The sequence below is a fragment of the Syngnathus acus genome, chromosome 3 (genome assembly GCF_901709675.1).
Source record: "Syngnathus acus chromosome 3, fSynAcu1.2, whole genome shotgun sequence".
NCBI lineage: Eukaryota > Metazoa > Chordata > Actinopteri > Syngnathiformes > Syngnathidae > Syngnathus > Syngnathus acus.
In genome coordinates this window covers 2,983,207-3,010,500 of record NC_051089.1, presented here as the reverse complement: position 1 = coordinate 3,010,500, position 27,294 = coordinate 2,983,207, and the positions used below count along the sequence as shown (strand labels likewise).

The 27,294-nt window shown below is 43.3% G+C and overlaps 2 protein-coding genes and 1 long non-coding RNA gene across 3 annotated transcripts in view; 2 read left to right on the top strand and 1 right to left on the bottom strand.

Annotated features, from left to right (window-relative positions):
- The window catches only part of itfg1 (integrin alpha FG-GAP repeat containing 1), a 48,902-nt gene extending 31,216 nt beyond the window's left edge, over nt 1-17,686 (top strand). Inside the window, exons 12-18 of the mRNA XM_037246576.1 lie at nt 796-904; nt 7,348-7,391; nt 8,777-8,855; nt 13,612-13,736; nt 14,685-14,767; nt 15,418-15,535; nt 17,052-17,686. Coding sequence (XP_037102471.1) covers nt 796-904; nt 7,348-7,391; nt 8,777-8,855; nt 13,612-13,736; nt 14,685-14,767; nt 15,418-15,535; nt 17,052-17,111 — 618 coding nt within the window. The 3' untranslated portion in view covers nt 17,112-17,686. The remainder of the gene's footprint in view (nt 1-795; nt 905-7,347; nt 7,392-8,776; nt 8,856-13,611; nt 13,737-14,684; nt 14,768-15,417; nt 15,536-17,051) is intronic.
- LOC119120052 lies at nt 889-9,850 on the bottom strand. Its single transcript, XR_005097425.1, has 3 exons — nt 9,125-9,850; nt 1,857-2,091; nt 889-975 (listed from the first exon to the last, which is right to left on the bottom strand). It is a non-coding gene; the product is annotated as an uncharacterized LOC119120052 (long non-coding RNA).
- Nucleotides 17,687-18,220: 534 nt separating the features above from the next.
- On the top strand, nt 18,221-26,118 carry LOC119120004 (neuropilin and tolloid-like protein 2). The gene is made up of 10 exons (XM_037246575.1): nt 18,221-18,710; nt 20,236-20,292; nt 20,369-20,512; nt 21,117-21,365; nt 21,513-21,560; nt 21,633-21,760; nt 22,426-22,654; nt 22,913-23,026; nt 23,179-23,309; nt 23,459-26,118. The coding sequence occupies exons 1-10, from the start codon at nt 18,701-18,703 to the stop codon at nt 24,134-24,136; spliced, it is 1,788 nt and encodes a 595-aa protein (XP_037102470.1). The 5' UTR covers nt 18,221-18,700; the 3' UTR covers nt 24,137-26,118.
- The last annotated feature ends 1,176 nt before the right edge of the window (nt 26,119-27,294 follow it).

Genomic DNA, 27,294 nt, shown 5'->3' with positions numbered 1-27,294 from the left:
TAGAAGCGCAGTTAAAGGCACATCCAATTCTACGAAGCGACTTTGAGCCAGCTGTTGTTTGTGCAAGACGAGACATCCATTTCTTGTCATTGTACTCGCGGGCTGCACCTTTTCTTCCTACAGCTCCCCTTCAATATGGTTCATGTGCTTTTTACAGCGTTCATTATTTCTGCTAATGTTAGGAGGAAGAGCAGACAAAGGCTCTCGCCAGACACTTCAGGCTAATAAGATCCGATGCAAAAGCTGTGCGCTAGCTTAAAAAAAATAAAGTGCCTTCGAAAAGATCATATTGTTCACTTGTGAATTGACACCTGCAAGAAAAAGGGTTGCCGTATACTCTACAAGCTCTTCCGATGGGAAAAGCAGCTGCTGCCCTGCTTAAAATAAACATTGAGCTTGCCTGGTATTCACAAACATGCATATGTTAACAGGTAACAAGCACACCTTTGCTGATGTTTACCATTTATGATAAAAAAAAAAAATGCAAATGTTTCCAGTTACTCGGAAGCAAGGCCATTTGAAAATAAGATGATTGCATTGTTTTCCTCAAAATTCTGCACTCAAGGCTACATAATAACGATGAAAATGGCATTTTTATTATAAATATTAAGATAAAGTTTTTTAAATTTGTTATAGTTTTGAAAATGTGCACAAAAAGATTAACCAATACTGATTTTTATTTATTTATTTATTTTTATTGGGGTTTTTTTTTAGGCCGATGCAAATGTTTGGCTGGAAAAAAATACCAATGACCTATTCATTTTAAAAAATATATAATGCATATGTGTCGTGCAGGGCATATTGGACATGCTGGTGGTGAATCAGGTGGAGGGCAAGCGAGAGCTGGTCATCCACGCCTTGAAGAACAACTTTGAAGCCGATGCCTATTTCGTGAAAGTCATGGGTGAGTCACCTTCTTGGCACCATCCTCGCACAACACACTCGTCGCCTTTGTCCCCAGGAAAAATCTCCCCTCTGTCATCAGGAGGCGAGAGTGAAGAGATTCTCGGTGTAATTTACATATTTTATCATTTTGCAATTTTTTTCCCTTTGTTCCCCTCCCGGACTCATTAGAGTAAGTCAACGCAAGCAACTATTTTCTCGTTTTTTTTTTTCTTTTCTTGCCCCCAATGTGGCAAACAGATGGTGGTGACTATTATCTGCCGTCTGTAATTTAGATTCCCAGCCCCGAGCTCCTTAACGCCGCTGTCTTCGTGCGAGGCGAGAAAGACACAAGGCTCGGTTCTTCTCGCTCAGATAAAATGCATTTTGGGGGACATTACAATGCATTTAATTTGCATCCCGTTTACATTTTCTATGTTTGGAACGGTGCTTCAGATGGCAACATCTTTAGTATTCGTTGACTTTAGCATTAGCAGAACACCAGCAATCGTCACACAAAGTCCAAAAAATAAAGAACAGCACTGAGGAGGGCTAAAAAGCCAGAATAATTGTAAATATTTGTATGACGCCAAGTTTCCAGGAAGTGTAATTGCCTTACACTTTAGCGGCTATGCTAAGTGCAGCTCAGCCTCTGATAGCGGTTCATGCAATTTGTATTGTAACAGAATCACACAAAAGGAAAATAGCTGTTGTCTGCGTGCTTTGTTTTCTAAAAAGAAGACGAACTATTGGTGTCTCACTCTCCTAAAAATAAGACGTTCTGTAGTATTGTTTGTGTCATATACAGGAATTTTAGGATTCTTCATTTGTGACTCATCAAATTTTCTAATTTGTAACTTGTACTCGACAGCCACCAATGAAAAAAGCCTTTTGTTTCTTGCTTTTCCCACCGCCCTAGTTATCTATCTTTTTATTCCACTCACAGCTTCTTTTTCAAGTCAAATTGTCTGCACCTGGAAACCTGTGAGGAGAACAAAAATAGTCCCGGAGAAGACGGAAGGGTGGTTGGTGGTTATGGGAGGAGGCATGCTCGATGTAATCTGTCACTCCGTGCAGCTCATTAGTAGGAAAAGAGCATCGTTCATCCTTTTTTTTTCCTCCGCGGCGCAGTTGGCGAACAGTTGTTCCCGCGTCTTTTGGGAGGGTTGGCTGATGTGTCTGCGTGTTTGTAAGTTGCTCATCTTCTGCCTGCAAGAAAACACACACACACATACTTGTAAATAAAACAACATTTTAGCGCACATCGTATTCAGGAGACTCCAGACGGGAAGTTGTTTAACACCCACCCTATAAATATAGGCAGCCGTATTTACATTGTTTCAGAATTTACAGAATATTTCAGAATTTGGTCTCATTTATTTCTCAGTGGTTACAATTTGGTAGCCATAAAAAAAAAAAATCAAGATGTATTTTCTCCTGCAAGGACAGGCTCGACTTTTTTCATCTGTCGATTGAAAAAGGCTTTGAGAGCTGAATTCTTCAAAATTCCACATGGCCTTACTCAGATAATTTTTGCAGCCACTAGAGGGAACGGAAACCCAATTTTGGAAACTCTTCAAGTAGTACGTTTTACTTTGAAGGAGCACTTCGAATGGCTAAAATGACTCAGTCAGTGACTTTGACATGATGGCAGCGTCGATCCTTCAGGCGGTGACTGATGATGGCCACTCACGTTAAGGCGACACCGCTCTGAGAGACACTAAAGGACATGTCGCTTGTCCTCAGACAGCAGCGGCAACGTGGATGGATGACACTGCCGCCATTTTAATAATGGCTCTGGATAGATAGAGGAGGACTGCTTAAAGTGATAAGAGAACATCTCCAGTCAGGCCACATTGAGCACGTGTGTATTTTTAGAACATGATTCCACCAAGCGATTCACTTTTGTTCATCTCAACATACTTGGAAAGATTTGGCCTTCGTTTGTCGTGATCTTACGTGAGAAGCTCCCGTGGGTGTAGGTTTTTTTTGCTCCCACCAACCATCCAAATGCTCGCTTCTCATTTCTAATTATTGATTCTGCATCAGAGTCTGTACACTGTGTCACCTCACATTTTCCTCTGCTGCACTTCCCAACACACACACACACACACACACTGAAAGACAGATAGTTGTTTTTGTAAGACGCCGTCCCTCAGCCTTCCCGAGAGCACTATTGAACTTTCGGTCAAGGATCGACTTTGTGTCCAAGCCTGTCACATATACGTGTGTGTATATACGCACACACACACCTACACACACACATAGGACTTAACCTGTCTCTGACATGTTGATTCAAAATTGACCCGACAACGTACAAAGACAATCACCTCATTGGACCAGATGATGTTTACGACAAACAAAAGACCTTAAAATAGGAGAGTACGCTCACCAATTAATCGGCCATAAGTATAAGCAAAAGTTATGTGTGGCATAACAATCACATTTTTGTGCAGTAAAAATAATTTGCAGTATGTGGTGTAACAATTACACACTTGTTGTCAAATCAGTCACTCTTGGAGTTAGTCACATGATCATTGATGTATGTAGCAGATCTGTAAACCATTTTATTACTGTCAATCAATCATGTGTGTTAATTTAGCACAATCAGTTATGTGACAGAACAAACACACTCCCCTGTAGTTTAAACGATCACTCTCAGAACTAACTTTAACATTTTAAATCGCTCCAAGGGAAATGTCTGCGAGCCTCAAGGTTGTAGCATAAAACTAATACTAAATTATCATAAAGATACAAATTAGTACAAAGTGAAATAATGACATAAGCAACATGTGGCATAACAAACAAACACTCGTGTTGTCAAAACTGTCACACAGACTGTATATGTGCCTCGAGGTTGGAACGTGGAAATAATATTAAAGCATAACATAAGAATAAATGAGATGAATAATGAATTTTTCCTTGACAACCTTGGAGGTGAGCTACTTGAGCACTATTCATGTCCCTCGCTGCTTATAACAAGGCATGTCAAGGTATTCCTCGTAATACAACCTGCAGGCACTACTCGAAGACCTTTTCCGTTTGTTAGCACAAAGTCAAACAGCTTCTGTAATCATTAGGAATTAATTACTCCTCCGTCATGGCTGCCCGGTCACCATATTTCCTATAATGAGCCAGACGTCTTTGTCAGGGGACCGCCAGCTAGCATCCCCCAACCCCGCGAGCCCAACAACAACAACAAAAGAAACTGTCAAACGACTGTGAAATGAGCTACAAAGCAGAGTGCTGCGCCACTTTAAAGACACAAACAAAATGGAGGCAATGTGGACAGATGGAGCCGACGACTCATTAATGCCGAGAAGTCTTAAAAGTCCCAAATTAGAACGATAGAGGCGGATACTCTTTGTGAGCGTGAGATGTGGAAAGAGAGTGACAGGCAGAACTGTAGCATCTGATTAGTTTCCTGCTTACTTATTAGCGTGTAGATTAGCCGCATTGAAGAACATCTGTGAGCATCTCTATTGCTCTGTCTGTCTCGATTGCCTCTTGTCACTTATCCCCGCCCCATCTTTGTCTTGACCTCTCTGGCCAACGTCTTCATCTTACTTCAGTATGTCCGTCACAGTTGTCATTCTCTCTGAGTATATTTACATGAAGCCTTTCAGTGTGCACGTCACGGGGGACGATTTGAATCTGGGGCTGAGCGCGATGACAAGACAGACAGCTGATACGCTAATAATACAGTAGATCAAAAAACACTGTTTACAAGGAGTTGTCATTCATGTCGTGCACTTTTTGTTCTGCCAGACATTTTGGATGAAGCTAATCCGTCCCAGGGTCAGAGACAGAGATGTACAGTCAAGAAAATAGGTCATGGTTTCCAGAAAGTACACTACCGTTCAAAAGTTTGGGGTCACAAAATTGTTTGGGTGACCCCAAACTTTTGAACGGTAGTGTATATATTTATTTAGATAATTATTTATAGATTATATATATAATCTTCTGTGTAAAAAATCTTATAATATATATGTATACTTATATTCATAGATTATATATAATCTTATACAAATATAAGATATAATTTATAATATTTAATTCATAATATTTTATTATAATAATATTTACACTACCGTTCAAAAGTTTGGGGTCACCCAAACAATTTTGTGACCCCAAACTTTTGAACGGTAGTGTACATTCAATTAAAAAAATAAATTGGGACATGGTTGTTATCACTACTTACATAATGAAATTTGACATTTTTTTCCAATGTAAAATGGAGGGTACAATATTGAAACAGTTTGCACCTGCTTGGACTACTAAACCAGACTGGACTCGACTATATCGCTGGACTAGCTCATTTGCTACATTGCTCAGTATTACATGTGTGTGGGCACCTGTGCGTGCCTTAGCTTGTAGCCACTAGCGCTGACACAGCACGTCATGGCCCCCCGTCAAATTCTGCTCCTCACATTCGCCGTGTGTTTATGTGCGTGTGGTTGTGATGTCATGTGACCTGACAGCGTGGCCCAGTCGACGGGCAGGTGAGGTCCGAAAAAAAAAGACAAGCTCGGCGAGGTTAAAAAAGACACGCACAGAGAGTGAGAGATGTGCATTTTAGACAGCACGCTTTGACCAAGAGCTAATTTTAGTACGATTACATAAAGCACACCAGCCTCTCATCTGGTTTTATTTCCGTGGTACATTTAAGAATCACTAATTCAATCATCACTTCATCCGTCTGAATATCGTCCACATAGGGTTTTTGGTCCAAAATTGGCCTTTTGTTCCTGACACGGTGACTTTAACGCTCTTGAAACGGAGCCGCCGAGTCCCACCACGACGCTCGTAGCGTTCCTTCCCCCGCAGTCAGCTGAGTCCCGCCACGGACGCTGCGCTACACGAGCGAGACCGGAGAATGCATTTGATCACAGGGGACGGCGACGAGGTGCTCAGCGCAAGAACACATTGAGTTATTTCCAGGAGCACTTGCTTGTTATGCGTCAGCTTGGGACTGAACTGAAGCGTGTGCAACAAAAGGAGGCTGGCAGACAAAAAAAGGAGCACTCGAATTTCAGCTCCCTCGCTGATATGCACACGGCGTCAGTCATGCCTGAACCCACTATAAACTCAATGACTTGGTCTTCACTCTTCAATGTGTTGGTCTTTGTCAAGACTCATCAGAAACTTTCATTTTTTCCTGACTCCTCAAAGGCTTTGTCTTGACTTCTCGATGTCAAACGCTTGGTCCCGACTCTTCAAAGTCTAGCTCTAGACTTGGTCTAGACACCTTAACGTTTCGGTCTTGACTTGGTCTCAAGTCTTGGTCTTGGCTCCAAAAAGTCATTGTCTTGACTTGTTCTCAAAGAGTGTCATCAAAGACTAAGACTTTGAGAAGTGCAGATCAAACCAAGACGTTGAAGACCATAGACTTCCAAGACTTGGGAGATGCCAGACCAAGACCTTCCGAAGGCAAGAACCAATTAAGACCAAGTCTGAGACTTGGGTCAAGAACATTACTTGGTTTTGAGTTTAGACCAAGTCAATACCAAGACATTGGGGGTCCAGACCAAGTTAAGAACCAAGACTTTGAGGAGTGCAGATCAAGTCAACATCAAGACTTTGCAGAATTGAGTGGACCAAAATGACCTGTGGATTTCTTCGGGCTTTATACACAGTGCTAATGAATTAATATGTTAATGGTCATTGCAACTGAAAAGAGAGTAGAACTTTGATCAAAGGCAGCGCTGAGCCGCAAAACACTCCGTAAACCAGAGTTACATAAAAGAAGCAGCAGCATCATGGACCGAGAGTGGACTTCTATCAACAGCATTCTGAAGCTTTTAAGCTCTGAAGAGATCAAAGCACACCATGGCGCACTCAAGGCGCCTTCCAAATGGACAAAATGACCTCCATTATCGTGATTTATCCCACACAAAAGATGATGGTGGCATTTTAGCTGTTGTTTCACGCACATTCATCTCGTGCATCGAGAAAATATTCAAAGTACTTCACTTTTTCAGATATTTTATAACAGGCATTTTTCAGAATGTATTAAATTGTATACGCAACACACAAAAGTTCATGTTGGATTTCTAACGACTAAAGCGATCCATCCGTTGCGATCCAGAAGACCTTTTATGAACTGGAGTGCCTTTTTTTTTTAGACCTGATTAATCGAACGCAGAGCTTCATTTAACTTGACTGCGTCGCGCCAATCAAAGCGACCTCGACACAGAACCTCATTAGCATGCTAATAAAGTCACCTCGTCTCTAATGACTGATTAGCAATTCCAACTGATTTTATGTCACACGCACACACCAGCAGGCACATACGCCATGTAATTAAATTCGGAGTGTAAGTAAATCCTTTTCATTTGTGCTTGTCACCTCCGTTATGTTCATCACATCCGCCCATCACATGTACATGAACATATATACGCTTCGCTTTGTGTTACTTTATCGAGACCGTGTTTCTTTTAAATTGCTTTTTCTCTTTTCCCGCAGTGCTCAGCGGCCTCTGCTCCAACGCCTGTCCTGGAAACGTTAAGGTAAGCGGCATGATGACATACTTGTAAATAGACCGTGGAACAGAGTCAATCAGGTAGAGAAAATATGACCCAACAGTGACGTTACCAAGAACTCTACAAAATTGATTAAAAAAAAAAAAGATGGAAAGGAAACTAGTCAGGAAGGCTGCCAAGATGCTGACAGCAGTATTGAGGGCATTTCTGGCAAGTGCTGTTTGTTTAGTACATGTGACAACAATCTACCATCTGCTTGGTGCGTCTGGGATCTCGAGTATGGTGGCATGGCAGAATCTTATTCAACGAAACACATGCAGTCTTGCTTTAGATTCCTCAAAGATGTTTTCTCGACATCTCAAAGTCTTGGTCTTGACTTGGTCTAGATTCCTAAAAGTCTTTAACTTGGTCTCAAAGTGTATAGTCAAAGACTAAGACTTTGAGAAATGCAGACCAAGACTTGGGTGAGGCGAGACCAAATTAATACCAAGTCTTTGAGGAGTTTGGAGTCTTCATGGAGTTGAGTCAAGGACAAGGCTTTGAGCTGTGCAGATCCCACTGGCGCAAAATGCTCCTCCTTCTTAATAACTCAAACTTGTGGTGAAATAACGGCAAGGTTTAATTGTCGGGCCAAAAGTTGTGTTTGGCTTCCCACGAGCTCACCACCTGTGTATCTATCGGTTCTCACCCTTAACTTGAAACAGTGGGCCAGTTATTCTGTTTATGGGTAAACACATACATGTTATTTTCCCCCAGAGAAACACACTCGCGCACGGAAATAGCACCAAGTATCCCCATTGTGTCGAAACTTTCAAAGAAGTGCTTTTGGGTTTTTTTCCCCAAGACTGCTTGTTTTGTCTTAAGTGCGCTGGCCTTGTTTTATCTTAAGTGCTGGCCTTGTTATAACTGCTTACAAGTCCACCTTTACCTTGACTTAATAGTTTTAATTCACTCCTCGAGCTCTTAACTTATTTCACTCATACGAATGTCAAATTTTGTTAAATGAATCAAATTACTGTCGTCTTTCTGCCGTGTAAATAACCTATGTTCGCTTTCCATGCTAGCTGCTAACTACCCACCAGCTAACCACCGACTGCTATAACAAATGATTCCTGTGATGATTTCTCAGCTTTTCACGCTAGCCGCCAGCTAGCTTTCCACTTGCCAAGCATGCCGCCGCTTCTCACGGCATTTGTTTTGCTCTCCCTGTCAGTCCAATCGTCAATGTGGCCGGCGGCCTGCCGGCAGCTATTTGTGCCCCTCGTTGCCACCATCCATCACCTCCTACGTCTTTTTTTTTTCTTTTCCTCTTAGTCACACCTCTTTTGGTGCCTGTTTGTGGCTTTTTTGACAAGGTTTTGCTGAATCATCACGTATAAAACCCTTCTGTTGTTTTTGTTTTCCGCTCGCAGCCGTTCGGCGTCAACCAGCCGGGCCCGTACGTCATGTACACCACGGTGGACTCCAACGGTTACCTGAAGAACGCCTCAGGTCAGTAATTTTCAGCTGGGGGGAGTAACTTTTAACTTGAGTTAGTGGATTCACCTTGGACTAAGGTGATTTGGTTGTATCGGATCATTTGACTCAAGTTAGCAGATTGAATTCTCTTTTATCGGCTCACTGGCTCGAGTTAAACTCATTGAACTTTTGCATCGCCATTGTATTTGTGTCTTGAGAGGACACTCTCCGCTTACAAGGACGATTTTTTTTCAAGCCCCTGCAGTTTATTCAATACTCAAAACAGGCAGAAGAAAAATTACCCAGTTCTTGTCTTCATTGGATTTCACTTCCATCAGTCACATGAGCATCCTGCAGGCAGCTCTGGCGTGATAAAATACTTTTTTTTACTCCCCACTGCGCCGTGTTGGAAACATTGTTTCGGCCCTCCTCCGAAGTCTCTATCATTATTATCATTCAATTTTCCTCATTCCTCAAAGTCGTCCTCTTTCAGGACAACACCTTCACATTGCATCAGTAGGAAAAAACAGGCGGCTAGGAGAACAAACCATTTCCCCGCCTTGTTTCCTCACCAAAGCCAACTTCCACCAACCATGTCAGCCATCATCTTTTAAACTATGATGTAACCTGCGCAGTGACCCGCTGTCACAAGAAGCCACGTTTTTAAAAGCACCCAAGACATAATGACAGGATGTACGTATGATGAGACAGGACGTTAGCTGGAGTAAACTGACATTGCACTACGCCGGCAAGCCAGCGGGGTCAACGATAAATATAGCTCATGTGATGTCGCCGCTGCTGCTGCTGTTGTGTTTCCTTTTTGACATACAGATGGTTGTTTTAGCTATTAGAGTCGAGTCACTGCCGAAGTGTGCTTTTAAAGCCAACACTGCCATTACATATTATTAGTGCTGATATTTGTTGTGATAGCACGAACAGTACTAACTAGAAAACACAGCGACGGTAGAATAAAAAATATTTTAGTAATGTACTTTTTTTGTTCCCTTGTAAAGTGCAATGGCCAATTTGTTTCTAAAAAATCGTATCTGTCTCTGTCGCATCTGAAGCAGAACGCCAAACTATTTAGCATTAGAACATTCCGGATGATTGCTGTCTGGCTTCTTGTAATTCAGCCTCCTCTATTTTTTTTTTTTTTTTATGCTGCGTTTCCACTGGAGTGCACACGGGGGAAGGAGAAGCTGACTAGCCCACGGCTTCGCCAGCACTATTCCCCCGACTCCTCATTTAACAGCAGCAAAATGCTGCCAGGGAACTGCTACTCGTGTGTGTGTGTGTGTGTGTGTGTGTGTGTGTGTGTGTGTGTGTGTGTGTGTGTGTGTGTGTGTGTGTGTGTGTGTGTGTGTGTGTGTGTGTGTGTGTGTGTGTGTGTGTGTGTGTGTGTGTGTGTGTGTGTGTGTGTGTGTGTGTGTGCGCACGACAAATGTGTTTGCGCGTTGGTTCGCGCGTGGTGATTTCAAGTGTGTTTATTTTGTCGTTTGTCGCTCGAGGGACTGTAAAAGATGAACAGTGGCTGCATGAGGCCATGCTGTGAACTTCATTGGCCTTTGCTTCTATGATGGAAAGCAAAGAGCAAGGCTGATGATCACCTGGAGCAGGTCATCCTCGTACGCAACCACTACGGTTGTGTTTTCACTTGGGGCTTGAGCATCTGCGTGCTAACATGCAAAGCAGGTAGGATGGATGAGCGTGGCAAGCAGCACACTCATCACTGGCTTCCCGCTGAGATTGTGAAGCTTGCAGTGATGAATGCTTGCCTGCACACCCAGATGTCGATTTTTTTCGTCAAGTTAGTCGTACCTTGTGAGCCACTATTTTTTTTTGTTTTGGTTGATTTGGACACATTGGAGTTGTCTGATTTGGTTGCTTGCAGTTTTGATTTTTTGATTGATGTCATATTGTTATGGGACTGGATTTTACCTTGAGAGACCTAAAAACCAGCAGGAAAATGCCAGTTTGGTTTTTAGCAAAAGCTCTGATGGAGACAAGTGTTCTCGAGGGAAAGAGAATCAATGTTGAGCTTTCTTCACTCTCTCCAATTAGCCTAATGACTTATGGGATTAGTAACTCTCAAAAAAATCACGCAGCACACAGTCTCTCTCGGCTCATTCCGTATGCATGCGTGACCTTTTGGAAATGAAACGACGGTAGTCACATATGCATATGGATGGCGTCTTACTATTTAGAACGATTCCAGGTACCTTGAAGGCTAGCTTGAGCAAAAAGCCCGGATTGCGCCAAAGTTAAGTTCACGGAAATGATCAACTGACTGAGTTCAACTGACGATGGAGTGTTTGAATGAAAAAAGATAGAAAGGAATGAAAATAAGAAACATGATGACCTCCAAAGAGAGAAAGACAGACAGAGAGAAATATGTAAAGTTGTTATTGATCAGGGTCTCTTGTCCTTGTTTTTATGTCCTTCATGATGGTGAGGCGCCCTCCTCTTAACTCATGCCTGTCTCGTCTCGTCACTTTCATGCGTGCCCCTGTAATCTCGTAGCCCCCATTCATGCGTCCACGCCGCCATTTTATGGACACCATAAATCATTACAACACCACTCGCCACCTTTGTTGTCTCATGATGTCCAGAAGAGTTGCTTTCTTTTGTTGTTTGAGGTTGCTGAAGGTCGTAAAGCCCACACTGGCCGCGGAACTCCATTCTGACTAATATAATATGAAATGAGAATTTTATGGAAACTAGCCAATGAAAATCAGGCATTACTTTTAAATTGTGGGTCAACAGAAATAATTTAATTATTTTTTTTTTTTTCCAACAGTGCTGTCCTTAGTCGGCTCAAATAGTTTCAGTTTCAGAATGTTTACACCACACCAAGAGTAGTCCCCGGAGGCTCCGCCCCCCCTTTCTCCTCATCCTCTGCAATTTTCTTCTTTTATCGCAACGGTTTCTATAGCGACCGGCACGGGGGCATTGGAATTACTCAGGAAACAAACATTTTGAAGTCACACATTGGCTTTCCTTCATGAAACACCCCATTCTCAGTCTATCATCAGAAGACGCTCCACAAATTCCTTCGTGACACCCTTCTTGGAACTTCTCAATCACACCTTTTACATTTCTCCCGTCAGCATAAATAAATAAGCGCATGTTCTACTTCTACAAGTCATGCTACGAGCTCGTTTAAAACCACACACTCCTTAAGGATGCGGCTCCTCGTCATTAATTTTATGTTTTGGTCGACCCAGTAAGCTTCGGGAAACATTTCCTCTCAAGTATGTGCGAGACAACTTGGGATTAATATATGGGAAATACTGAAACGCTGAAAAGGCACACACAAATCGAAGAGATCCATTGTTGACTTGTGTGCTGGCTGGAATTCCCTGCTAAGTCCTTGCAGACTTGGCATTGGGATGTAACACACATAAAGAACACACATGCCAGCATCCTCATGTTGTGAGATGGCTTTCCCCCAGCCATCGCCGTATTTCCTGTGTTCTTTCAGCCAATAGAGACACACAAACACACACACACACCAGACTCCAAAGCCAGCCTCGAGCCTTGCTTGATCAACACACACGCCACACGAAGCAGCTAAAAAAAAAAAAAAAAAGCCCAAATAAATGGCATTGGACACTTCAGAGCCAGTACACTGCAAGAGCCAACAAGGTAGTTGCACCTTTTTTGCACCATCACAAGGGTTTTCTCAAAAGTTTTATGTGTCATCAAAGGTCATGCAGTCAGGAAATCTCAAACTTGAAGAGATTTAGCTTTACTCGTCTGTCTAGCAGCTACACATGGTTCAAAATTGTTAGCAACATGATATAATAAAATAAAATATCGAATAAAAAAATCAAATAAAACAACAAATCTAATAAAAATAAATAAAATAAAAAATCGAATAAAAAAATAAATAAAATTAAATGAGATGGCACATCCTAATTAAAACATTCCGCAACATATGGTTCAAAGCCTCAAAAATCAAAGCCAAAAAAAAAAACTGCTTATGCATCGTGTAGCAGCTTAGCTTAATGGTTTTAGCCTCAGAGAGCTCAAGTGTTTTTTTTTATGTGCTTTTGTGTGACCTGACCCTCCAGAGGTTCCTCAATCTGAAAGGAAACGGCCAATGTCGAGGTTTAAGCGAGGCGGAGGCAGAGCTTTGCAATGTGCAGTCTATCCACATTACTTCTGATCACTGGCTGCCTCCAGGCTTCCTCGCTCACTCGGGTTTGCTCTCTCTCCTCCCATCTTTGTTTACCACGTAGGGAGGTTGATTTATGTCGGCTGCACTAGGAAGAGTTGGGCGGCGTGGGCGAGACTCAGCAGCTGTAGGGGGGGGGGGGGCATAGATTTATATTGGCCACCGCTCATAAAAGAATATTTGCATTTGATGTTTAATTTCATTTAAGTAGCCATTGAGGCCGTAATTTTTAAGAGTCCATAACAAGGCTGTTTTTTTTTATTTCTCCATCCATCTTACGATATGTGCGTGAGACAAGCATTTGGCACTTCCAGTGCCTCCGATTTGATTAGAAGAGTCGCACCAAAGAAATATGCCTCTACAATAATAAAGTTTTTTTTTTTTTCATTATTTTTGGTTAATTTATTTTTTTTACTTTCTTTTTCAATGCATTTATTTACAATCCAAATCCTTTCAGATTTTGGCTCTTTTTCACATTTCCAATTGCTGCTTTTCACAGTACTTAGGTTTCTTACCGATTGTATTCATCTTACTTTTGCCTGATTCGGAGAAGAAAATGTGATGTTTATATGATATTTTTAGTAACTTGGAGTTCTCTTCTTCTTCTTGCAGCGGGTCAGTTGAGCCAGTCAGCGCATTTCTCCTTGCAGCTACCTTACACTGTGCTAGGCCTTGGACGCAGCGCCAACTTCCTGGACCACTTAGTAGTCGGCATCCCGCGCCGGCCTGGAGAAGTGGTGAGTCCAACTTTGCTCTTTGCGGTTGTGAAGGTGTGTGTCGTGATAAAAAAAGATTTTAATTTCTTTCATAATCTTTTATATTATGTTCAAAATCATAGGTTTCACTCAAATATAACACTTAATATACTCCACGTGCATTAATTTTATTCCACTTGCCCGGGAGGCACATGTGCTGCTTCTTTTCTGTCCACCTCGGCCTTCGATGGGGACAGTGCGGTCCGAGCATACAGATAACCCGCACAGATTTGATGAAAGCTCAAAAAGATGAAGGTCACCACAAGGCTGCGGTAATCGTACTCTTTTTTTTGCAGAGAACAACGATTGTATGCCTGGCTGGAAGTATTCTTATGTTGTCTTTCTGTTTCTATGACTGTATGGTTTTGTGCAAAATCAATGTTAATTATTAGCCCATCTTTGCATTTTGCATTATGTCAGCTCAAAGAACAGACTTTGAAACAACACTTATAAACCCCAGCCTTGATTTTAGGCCGCAATTTGAAACATTAAAAGCCCAAATCAAATGTTTTTTTCCCAGTAATGATGCCACAATTTTGCCGAATAATCGTATTCCTCATCGTATTTTCCAACTTTCTCTTACATTGGATTCATGATGGGGCGTCTTTTACGACATTATATCGATTGACTCACAATACATTTCTGTCATCCTTTTATCACAATATTTGCCAATACAGTTTGTTAATTGATATCATCCCGCTAGTTTCCAATTTTTTCAAAGTGTGGGGTCTTAATGTCAGCTATCTTAACAGGATGTTCTTGCCCCAAGGCAGGAAACTGACTCTAAAAACGGGAGAAAATTGCAAACGGTGTTGAACATTTAGCTGCAGGCTAATCATCGTATTTTATTTCTATTTATAACTCACAATCTTTTCCAACGCCGTTGACAGTATCACGATACAAGAAATGATCGGTTGTGTGTCCTCGCAGGAGTTCAGAAAGCAGGAGTGGACTGCTATCATCCCCAACTCGCAGCTCATTGTCATCCCCTACCCCCACAATCAACCCAGCAGGTATACACACACACACACACACACTCCCATGCACGTTGCCATGGACACCGTTGGCTTAGCGGCAGCTCCTCATCTCTAAGCGACAACACACTTAAGTTCGCGGCACAGATTTCCTGGTGTTGTGTAAACACACGTACATACACACGCACACGCAGAATGTGATCTCATGGTGTGTCACAATTGGCGATACAGATGGCAGCTTCCAAGCGCACACAACATGGCTACCACAAACTGCATACCTTAATGATGTACCAGCAGCAGATGCTTTCTTAATGTGACAGTATTTTCACAATCTTTTCCAGCGCCTTCACTCGTATCACGATAATTGATATTACTGCAATTTGTTTTCCCCAATTACATCAACGGTTTCATGATAATCTATGATGTCACTAGTTTTCAATCCTTTTGGTGATATGGCGCGATAGTATTATTGCAATATATATCAATCAAATCTGTGATACCGCATTAATATCATTGATAATGTCTCAATCTTATCACACAGCATGGTATACTTTTATTTTTTTTTAACCCCTACTGACAAGTTGTTTTTTTTCAACCCCCACTGACGAGTTATTTTGCGACGCCAACTTTCAAATGAGGCTAACCAATCAAAAATGATTGGCGACTCTCCTTTCTCTCTTCGTCTTCAGCTGGAGCGCCAAACTGTACCTGACACCCAGTAACAGCGTGCTACTGACCGCCATTGCCCTCATCGGCGTCTGCGTCTTCATCCTCGTCATTATCGGCATCCTCCACTGGCAGGAGAAGGTCGGACGCACACACACACACACACACAAATAAACACACACACACACACAAAGCTAATATCCCTCTGGAAGATCCGGAAGGACTAATTTATTGGCGTCTTCTCCGCTTTCAGCTCAGCGGATCTGCTCTTTCATTAGTCACATAAATACATCCTCCGGGGAGCCTCGGCCGTCACTTATTTTCCCGTCTTTTCTGCTCACACGATTACAGTCACACTCCCACATCACGCATATGAGAGAACGTGCAACTTTTTTTGCTTGCATTTCTTTTTTTCCTTCTTTGCGACGCGCAGCGTGAACGCCGACTGCTGAGCTCGCTCGGCGCTGGCATCCTTGCCCGGCCATCTGCCGTGTGTGTGTTTTATGTACATGCGTGCAACTGTGCATGTGTGTATGTGTACAAATGTGACCCTGATATTATTGTGATTATATGGGTGGTTACCAAACTTCAACCATCCGCGGAGGCAAATTCCAATGTCACACAAGTATGCAATGCGTATAAAATTTTAAGAACACATATTTCATGGAGCCCTGAAATTGGCTGCTTTGAACTAAAATGTCAAAAATGCAGCCTCTTTTATTAGACATGGCCTCTTGAAACTTTTTGTGGGTCTACTCATGCTCAACAGTGGCGCATTTTCAAAACACAGTTGCCTTTTAGCCGTAACTTAAGGTCATCACCAGAAGGCTGACTGGCATTTAGCATTTGACTTGCTGGTATTTACTCTTCTAACAACAAAGTCAAGTAGAGGACAGGCGTGAAGAAGCTAACTTTGCGCAGCAAACATCCATACGGAGCAAAGCACGAGAATATTTAAGGAGGCCGATCGATCACTCCAAAGGAAGCGTCTTCCCACCTGAGGCGCAGCGTCCGACTTAATTAATCCACATCAGACACGACGGCGTCATTAAAAGCGTCGGATGGACACAAATCAATACGCCGCTGCTTAATGATGATTCGCGGGTCCCGGATGACGGATGCCCTCCCCCAGATGCCCGATTAGAGTGTCTGCGTCGATGGCGGAGTGCCTTGCCAAAGCCAAAAACAGCCAAGCTTTTCATTTTTACCTCTGCATGCAAAAAAAGAAAAAAAAAAAAAGAGGCAGGACCACCAATCAATACCTGACAGGAGGAATCAACTATTGATTTGTGGGAGGAAAAAAAAACTGTTGACAGACTGACAAATTATTTATTATCTTTTGGATGGAAGGAGTCAACATCACGACATCTTATTAAAACTTATAAAAACACAAGGACAAAAAGCTGCGTGCACCATTTCAATAAGACGTCAGCTGTCACTTCAAAGGAACTCGACGGTGCTGTGAGGAATTGCTGCTGTCGGCGAAAACCTTTTTGGCCGAGATGAATATTCTTAGCTTGTCATGCGAAAGGGATGAGTGGCAGGTGTGGGTGGATTGCGGCAGGGAGTCGGGGGGCACGGGGGGGGGGTCTTTGATTGTGACCTAATAGCGTCCTGTTATGCCCTCCTGATCGTTTATTTTTTTTGTGTGCCTCAGAAAGCAGACGACCGGGAGAAGAGGCAGGAAGCCCACCGCTTCCATTTTGATGCCATGTGAACGGCCATCATCTTTTACCTGCTGTCACTTGCACCATTTCACATGCACGTTACCTACTATGCCGCTAACTTGATAGCTTCACCTGTTTCTGCCCCACCTGGCTTTACCTGTCCACCTTTATCCTCCGCATTCACTCCGAAAGGGCCAAAAAAAGCGAGTCATTTTTCCATTAAAAAAAAAATTGCGTCTAATTTTATCATCTGGAAAATGTCCGTGTTCCGAAATAGCTCATGTTTGACTTTGCCACGTTGTTGGCCAGTTTAACAAAATGGCTGCTGTCGGAGCATTCACAGTGTTACTGTCCAATTTCATTCCGTTTTTTGCTCGAATGTCAAGTTTTATTTGAAACTGTTTTGCCAAGTCTTTGTCTTTAAGTCATTTGAATCTAATCTGTCTGCAAGCTCTTTTCTATTTGAAGCTACTGTGGGCCCAATTCAGTCGTTGGTTCCCAAAGTTTTTTTTTTATGTGGTTTGGGATTTGCACTTTCTTTTTTAATTATACGTGTAATTTATTTGGTTTTGCGAACGCCGCAGCTACTCGATGTGAATAATAAAAGGTATTGACTGTGACTTTAGGAGTTTGTGTGCTTTCTGCTTCAGCCTGAAAACTGCAGTCTGGTCTGGTTGTACAACCCCACACCTCCCCCAGCTCTTTTCTTCAATTGATTTAGGTACAGCAGTGGAATGAAATAGCTTTTTATTTTTGCTGAGAAGACCACTCCGCCCCCCGACACACGCATTCCCTCCCAGAAGCCTGCAGCATAAAACATCCGTAATGAAGACACAAGTATCATAAGCACAACCGGAAATCGTCTCATTTTCCACATCCATCCATAATTGAATCAATTGTAAAATCCAACCAAATCAATCACTAGATATCCAAAAAATGTGCCCGTGGGTGGATTGTGATTAATTAATTGTGATATAACAGTAAATCTAATTTACATAATAATTGCACACTGTATTTTAAAAACGCACCTTATAAATACCTTCTAACACTTTAGCCCTGATCTTCATTCGTAACATTTCTTGGCTGACTGTATTTACTATTTAAGTGTTTTATTTTTAAAGGTGCCAACCGGAAAAGGCTTTGTGCTTATGTAGTCCGTTTTGACGACGCTGGTGACGGACTCACGCTCGATGTCAGCAACGCCCGCGGCTTTAAATGCTCCTCGTGCGGGCGCAGCTCCTCCTCTGCGCGCCCACGGAATTTGGAGCAGAGCAGACCTCATTCTCCTCATCATCACCATCCTCCTACCCATATTCTTCCTCTATTAATTTCTTTTTTTTTTTTTAACTCTCCCTCTTTCTTGCTCCGTCTCTTTGGATATCTACCTGGAACGTCTCACTTGGGGGAGGGTTGCAAGTCCCAGGTGGAAGCCGCAAGCTGGTGAGTGACATGGCCGGTCGGAGAGACTGAGAAGCTCCAGCGGACTTCCATTGCGCGCACAAGCCGACGAGGAGCCGTTGGGTGCGGGACCCGCGAGATGGATGAACCCCCTTGTAGATGTTTACTGGGCGCTCCGATGAAGATTGACGCGACGGGAGGGTTCTAGCCAGAAAAGGAGAGCGTTTTTGCAGAGGAAATAATGCACAGAGGTGAGACTCTTTTGAATTTTTTACTTATTATTGAAATAATTACCATTGAAATCTTATGCGAATTAATTAGCCCCTTTCTAATGGCGTAATCTCGGGAACAGACTTCATTGGAAAATTGGGGTTAAAAAACAAATAACTAAACCACTCCCTAGAATGAACCACGGACTCATGTTGCATGCGTGAGCGAGCATCGTCTCGGTTTGTGTACCAGAGTCGTTAAATGCGCTCCGCGGAGCTGTTGGGGGACTTTCGTGCGTAAAATCGCGAATCGGTGGCCACGAATGTGTACACTCATTTATATATCCGAATGTTTCAAACTGAGGGCGAGCGTATGTTACTTGCACACTGGTCGAATTAAAATGCTGCCACTTTATTCCATGCAAAGTCAACGCCAAAATCGGTCAAGCGTGCGCGTCATTTAAACGGCGTGCTTCAACCCCCCAAAAAATGGATGGATGGTCGGGCGGATAGACAGAAGGATTGACGGATGGATGGATGAATGCATAGATTGACAGATGGATGGATGGATGGATGGATTGTTTATTTATGGGACGCATTTATTTGAGAGCAGGCATGAGTTGGTTCTTACTTCCAATTGGAAATAGAATTTGAACCCATTTCACTGTATCTGTCAAAAACAGCGCTTTCTGAGCTTTTCTTCCTGAATGGCACTAAAGGTGTGTGGGGGGGGGGGGGGGGTTGGCTGAAGTTGAAAATCCGAAACATTCTGCCTTGTGGTCTTGAAAGCAATCGACAATATCCCTGCCACAACTATTTTATACCTGACACAAGAGAGATCATGAAAGTGTGATTGAAGAATGGCGCAAACAGCGGAAAACTACAAGGGCTGGTTTGGGACCATTTTTTTACTATTTGGGGCTTTTAATATCTTTGAGGGTACAAAGAAAGCAGAAAATCATTTTCTGTGATTAACCAGTCAAAATCTGATGTAAGAACCCGTCGTCTGTTGCCAAAGGTTTAAATAAATGGTCTGTTTGAGGCAACGGGGTTCATTTGCGGATAAATCATCCAGTGATTGGTTGATGTCCTGCGTCTTACTCCAACCAGTGGCGGTTAAACCGGGTGACAAGAAGTGGCAGCTGCCACCCGGCTTTGCCACCCCACTTTCCTCCCCTACAATCAATCTATCAATACAAAATGTAAAATTCTGTAGAAATGTTGAATGTCAAGCATAGAAATTGGATTTGGTAATGGAATCAAAATAGACATCATGTGATTCTCCTACGAGGACAGTAAAACCATGTGACCTCTCCCAGCAAATCAGCAACAAGAATTCACACTTTGCCATCAAAGCGATGAAGTAACCTTATAATAATCATTTGAACAATAATAATGCAAATTTAGATTTCAATAGGGGATCCAAGAACACTTAGGAACCCATGAGGCAAAGAAATCTATACAGTGTACAGAGATGGCTCTCTTTATATGAATAATGCAAACATAACAACGTCAAACATCATTATTCATACGCATGATATAATTAGCTTTTTCCCCCCCCCCCCAGCGTGGATCCTCCTCGTTCTCATAGAAGAGGGCCTCGCTCTGGCACAGAGAACTAAAGGTAAGCCCGACCAAAAGAAAATATGACTCGAAATAACGCTATAATCTGTATACTAAAATCAATATTCTTTTCAAAGACTCCCTGAGCGACAATGGCGTCCAGAGCCCGAACCAGAATGATTGCGGCACGTGGGTACGCAACATCAACGGCGGCGTGTTTACGTCGCCAAAGTACCCTGACACGTACCCGCCTAACAAGGAGTGTGTCTACATCCTGGAAGGTGAGCAAGGTGCATTGGAGGTAGCCTGGACTGAGGTCCTCAAAAGCCACTACACTTCTTGTTTTAGATGTTTCTCCACACACACTTCATTTAAATAATCATCTCATCAGAAGCAGTGTGCCTGCCCCTTATCTAACTTTTTTTAAAATAAATGTTCACAACATGATTCAAATACCCAGAAGGAGAATTAAACTGGACTTTTCTGTCAGCCAGTGTCCAGACCACAGTGATGCATGCTCATCTTTGTTTGCACGACGTCACGCTACACCTGGAGGAGGTTCCCCTCCGAACGTGGCTCAATTGCTCCCCCTGTAGAGTCAAATAGGCATTACAGCTAGGTAACTTGGTTTCTTCTTGTTGACCACACACAGAGATGGACGCTCTAATGACTGTTATTTTCACAAATAGACTGACATAATAGCAATGCTGTTTTATCCATTGACAGCAAAGACCAGCCAACGATTTTTTTTAATGAGCTAATTCTAACAATAAAACGCCTAAATAAATGCATATACAGATAAGATCTTGTTTTCCATTTTCCAAAACGTGACGAATGTGCTCCTGGTGTGCTCTAACGTGACCTTTCATGCCCGTCTCTAAACAGCACTACCCAGGCAGAGGATCCAGTTGACGTTTGACAAGAACTACTACATCGAGCCGTCCTTCGAGTGCCGCTTCGACCACATCGAGATCCGCGATGGGCCCTTCGGCTTCTCGCCTCTTATCGACCGGGTGTGCGGAGGGAAGAACCCGGGACTGCTCACCTCTACCGGGCGCTTCATGTGGATCAAGTTCACCAGCGACGAAGAACTGGAGGGTCTCGGATTCCGTATCAAGTACACGTTTGTTGCAGGTGAGGAACTACTTTTGTCTGGCAGCACAAAAGACCGTCCTAAGGTTCTGGGTTCGAATCTGTTCAGCTGGGCTAGACTCCAGCTCACCCACAAACACTACAGAAAACAGGGGAGCGGAAGTTTATTGTATCATTGGTTTTTTTCAGACCCTGACTTCCATCTGCATGTGGGGGGACTGTTAAACCCAATCCCGGGTAACTATGCTTTTATTTTGAAATGAAAGTCTGCCCTCATCTCATCATCCTCTGCTGGTTTTCATCCTCCAGACTGTCAGTTTGAGCTCAGCGGCTTCGACGGGATCATTCGCTCCAGTCAGGTGGACGAAACCAAACGGGTCAAGCCGGGAGATGCCCTGGACTGCATCTGGACCATCAGGGCCCCCCCTCAGTCCAAGGTCTGCACGCATCTTTCTGATACAGGCCAATTTTTCTTGAATTATTCTTAGTTTCGCGTCTCTCGTTCTTGTCCTCTTGTCTGTGTATTTATTCCACTTTTAAATGAGATGAGGGTTAAAAAAAAAAAAAAAAAGACAACTGTGACTCATATGCGAAGCTAGCGTCGCCGCCCCTAGAGTACATGAGTCACAGGCGCCGACGTAAATTCATGCACATCTGATTAAGTTACATGAGTTGTGCCACGCCATGTTTTATGCGTAGGCTCAAGAAGGCGGCTGGCACGTCATTCCGAGTTCATTTAATTACTGTCATCAACAAGGAACTGTAAATATTAGTATCCGAGCTGATCTACTGCTGCTATTGTTTGTAAATATGTCTTGCATTTACTGTTGACCCCATGAATTGAAACCTTGAGAAGGTCTCACAAATCAGGTTGGGGTTGTTAAACAGTTGAGGACCAAGTATTGACCCCTGCGGGACTCCACAGGTGACATAAGAGGTTTCCATGGGTCACACGGTGATCGACTTTACCTTCTTTGAAAAATTACATATTACTGAAAACAAAATTGTCCACGTTAAAAGTGTAACCAACTAGACCTTATTGCGGGGCGGCCGTCTGCATTCAGCGACCCCTCATCCGTCATCTGTTCACGCGTGCGTGCAGATCTACCTACGCTTCATGGAGTACCAGATGGAGCACTCCAACGAGTGCAAGAAGAACTTTGTGGCCATCTACGACGGCAGCAGCGCCATCGAGAACCTGAAGGCCAAGTTCTGCAGCACGGTGGCCAACGATGTCATGCTGGAGAACGGCGTGGGCGTGGTGCGCATGTGGGCCGACGAGAAGAGCCGACTCAGCCGCTTCCGCCTGCTCTTCACCTCCTTTGTAGACCGTGAGTCAAACCTCATCTTGTCACGCTAGATTGATTCGGATATAACCTCCCAAAGGTTTTCCCCACATGATGCTCACTGAAATCTGTCCCATGGTATAAACCAGCTCAGTCATGTTAGCCTGGCTGCTGGTGTGCTCTCCATTAGACCTTCAGTGTTTGCTTTTGTGTTTTTCTGACTGTACCGTCAAAATGGCTTCTGGGCCTTTTCACACCATGGGGATGTTATTTTTAAATGATGTTTCTGTCTATCGCCTGCAGCCCCTTGTTCGGCCAACACCTTCTTCTGTCACAGCAACATGTGCATCAACAACTCACTGGTGTGCAATGGTGTCCAGAATTGTGTCTACCCGTGGGATGAAAATCACTGCAAAGGTAAGACAACAATTAGTCACTTGGGACTTGAAAGCGTCAACCTGACTTGAACTACAAGACTTTACATTTGAAACACTGCAATTCTGCAAAGAAATGTTTTGAAGGTCAAGACTTGAGACTTTGGACTTTCTCCTATCTCTGCTCATATCTAGAGAAGAGATCCGGGGGTCTCTTTCACCAGATCACCAAGACCCACGGCACAGTTATTGGTGTCTCATCCGGGATCGTTCTTGTTCTTCTTATCATTTCTATTCTGGTCCAAATGAAGCAACCACGGAAAAAGGTAAGCTTTCCCAAAGTCGAGCAACACGGCTGTAGTGTGCACGCCAGACCACTAGTGGCCACTGTAGCCTCGCAATACAAAACCTCAGAAAGTCAAACTCACTCGTGTCCCGGAACAGAAGATGTTCAATAGTTGTGTGTTTTGCCCAGGTGGTCGCCCGCCGGCCAGGTGTCTTCAACAAAGCGGGTCTCCAGGAGGTCTTCGACCCACCTCACTATGAGCTCTTCTCTCTGCGTGACAAGGAGATGTCGTCCGACCTGGCCGACTTGTCAGAGGAGCTGGACAGTTTCCAGAAGATGCGGCGCTCGTCCACCATGTCACGCTGCGTACACGAGCACCACTGCGGCTCGCAGGGCTCTGTTGGGACGGGCGGCGGCAGCATGAAGCACAGCCGCACCACGCTGAGCTCCATGGAGCTATCCTACCACAACGACTTCTCCAAACCACCACCCATGAAGACCTTCAACTCCACCGGCACCTATAAGAAGAGCTGCTACGGCTACAAGCAGCACGGGCAGAGTCACGACTGTGACCAGCAGGTGATCGAGGACCGCGTCACGGAGGAGATACCCTGCGAGATCTACAACCGAGGTGGCGGAGCTACAGGTGGCCTCGGCGGGGCAGTGGGCATCACGGGGGGAGTGGCCATGGCTGGAGGTATGGGGATGGCGGGCGGCGTGGCCATGGCCGGGCCCAGTGGCATCGCCGGTGGCATTGGCGGTGGGATGGGAGGAGCCTGCGGCACACTCACCATCCGTGGCACCAGCAGCCGGAACAGCACCTCAGTGGTGGACCCACAACAGCGCTCCATGTCCATGGACTTCTAGGAGGAGAATCTTACCTTGCGAGGTTGGAAAAATGGGATGAAGGAACCAGAACAGAACCTCTGTGGTCCACTACCAACATCAATCCATGTCCATGGAATTCTTGAGGAACAATGTGTGGTTGAAATAAAAAAGGGAATCAAGAAAGCAGAACAGAACATCAGTGGCCACCTACCAACAGCGCTCCATCTCCATGAACTTATCGAAGGGGAATTTTCTCACCCTTGGATGGCAAAACCTGTTCCATTGAACCAGAACAACCAAGATGGTCCGAATCCAGACATGCATGCTTGGTCCATGCAATCAGCTCGACAGAAGAACCCAATGAGAGATTTTCTGAACTTGTTACAACCATTCACCTGGCCATGCATAGGTATAACAGATATACATGTATATTTAATATAGTGACTTCAAATAATTTATTTGATTTATTTTTTATTATTATTATTTTGGTGCGTGTTCCTTATCTGTCACAACTAGGATTTATTGACCTTGTAACATGGAGGGAATTGATGGGATCCCCAAAGCTCTCAACGGATCGGTCTTTTGGTTATATCCAAGTAGATTAGTCCAAAGTTCACCTTGTCTGCTCACAATCACCTGATCTGTTTCTCCCCTCGCCGAGTTGGGTTGCATTACGACAAACCCCTGTGACGCAAGACTCATCACGGTCACAGGAACGCTAAAAGAAAGTAGTTTAAGGTACTGCTGGACAATCGAACGCACCAGCACATTGCCAAATGCACTTTAAGCAAAGACTTGACCAATAAGTCAGCAGTCACCATTGCTGACTCTTGTCATCTGTATCATCATTATAATATTAAGGGTCTCTAAACCTGACTGGTTCACAACCAGAACCTTCTGGAGTTTCTTCCAAACTGTTCAGTATTTGGGGAGGTCTCGTTCAACGCCACTATTATTATGCTTCGGGTCATTTAGTTTACAATTGGACCGTGCCAGAGTTTTTTTGGAAGAGTTCCGTTTGTTCTAGGTTGGGCCCACACCTGATTTCCATTCGTGTGTTCACACATCACAGAACAAATCACATTAATCTGGAACACCAACCAGAGTTCGAATAAAAGGGACCAAATTGTGTTTGTGTGTGTGTTAGTGTGGTTAGTTGTGGTGTGTATTTTTTTTTTTCGGTTGAGGGGGTCACCCAAATTCAGAAACTGGATTTCACTGAGTTCATTTGGAAGCTTTCAGTTTTGAGGGTCTCAGACCAGTTCCGGACTGACCAAACTAACATGACAGAGGTTCAAAAGTGAAATACTATGTGAAAGCACCCCTAAATGAGGTTAAATATTTGCATTAGTAACTGACTCAATGAACTGCAGCTAGGTTATAATGGACCAACCATAGGCAAAACATAAAATGGACCAAAGTGTGAAAGGACCTTTCAAAGTCGTAGTATGTTTGGTTTGGTCTGAACTGGAGTTCCGGATTTGATCAAATGAACCGCACAGAGTGTAAACCCAAATTATAGCCTACGGTCTTAACTGGAGTAGAATTAGCAGTGTTTCGTGCTGGTTTGGAAGCGCCCTTAAGAAGTTTTGGCTGTGATGTGACTCACCAGCGCCGTCTAACGGAAACGCTCGGTATTACAAGACATGTCCGAATATCCTTTTGTATCTTTAGCAGTGCTGTGTGGCTGACTCACTGAATCCACTTGTGATGGAGTTTGACATGCTTTGTTGAAATGGCAGCCCTGCTTACCTCACACATCCACACGCAGACATAACGCCTAGCGCTCCGCCACGGAAAGAGCACACCAAGAGACTCTTATTTTGGTAAGAGGAAAGTGTTTTTATTTTTGAATCCCCCCTTGAGAAATGTACAAGCACAACGTCCCCTCAAGAAATGATTGACTTAATCACAATGTATGATTTCATTCTATTGGATTGGAAGAGAACCTGCGGACCAGCCTGTGGGAGCTTCATTGTACAGTGCTATAAAAGTGTCAAATAAATGCCTCACCCCTAATAGGACCCTATTTTATTTCCTTAGGAAATTGTGGTGCTCACTCATGTTTCATTGTGTATTGACTAACTGAAAAAAAAGATGATTTTTTTTCTTTGTGGCCTAATGTATATATTTAATCTATATTTTATATATGATTTAATTTTTATTTGTGAAAAATATGAGTGGAATTCTTATTTGTGAGGAAATTATGTATAATATAGATTATTCGACATTATGATTAAAATTTGTTTGTATGAATAAGATCTAGTCTGAGCCCTCTACGTATTTGGTACTTCTTGCAGTTGAGTAAATGAACACGTCCACTGTAATAGATTATTTTAAAACAAGATCTCAAGGAAATCAGGTAAGAACGTAAATGTAGTATTATTATAATTTCAATCTGTGGTCCAGATCCAAACATAAAATAGGCCTGTGTTTGATTTGAACAAATGATGTGAGGATTATAATAATTATCTGATAGAAGTTTGCAGCACACACAAACACACATACACAGCTGCATTAGTCAAGCTGCTGCTTGCTGACAAATTTGCACTTTGCCTTCCCTTTGCTTCCTGCCATCATGCATTTGTCTTCTCTGGCGCTCCGGGCAGCTCTCTTAAAAATGTCACCTTCACGAACACGTTGGTCTTTGCTCAGATGTGCAGCCTCTTGTTGTGATGCACATCCAGCCCTGGCTGCCCAGACATGAAAGATCATCACAGTGGGGTAGCAGAATGTGTGTAAATATCAGGTTTAATCTCAAGATATTATTTTATTGCATGAAATAAACATGCTTTTTTTCCCTTACTCAAATGTGGCCTCTGACCTCCCTTGTTGCCAAATTGGTTATAATTGTATCAGCTCCTCAACTGTGCGGTTGGTTAATGCTTATGATGCTGAGGCCAATGAAACCTTCCTGGGACAAGGTTAACCTCAAACAAGTGTATATTTTCTCGAGCTTTTAAAATGTCCTCTGACTCTGCTTGAACCAGTGACTAGAATGAGAGGAATTTTAGGACTAGTACAGAGGATGCTCCACTAGAGGGCGCCAACATTTGTGGAGAGGGCAGTGAGTTGATATTCTGAGGAAAATACAAATGAGAATACTTTGGTCTACCACCAGTAGAAAATAATTTTTGACTGGGTCATGTTTTGTGCATGGCTGACGCTTTTTTGGAGGGATATCTTTTATGTGTAAT

Bases quoted from the DNA above. Each gene is read 5' to 3' on its own strand.
- LOC119120004 (XM_037246575.1), top strand. The intron at 21,761-22,425 runs GTCTGCACGCAT...GCGTGCGTGCAG, and splicing joins GGGCCCCCCCTCAGTCCAAG to ATCTACCTACGCTTCATGGA. The intron at 23,310-23,458 runs GTAAGCTTTCCC...TGTTTTGCCCAG, and splicing joins TGAAGCAACCACGGAAAAAG to GTGGTCGCCCGCCGGCCAGG.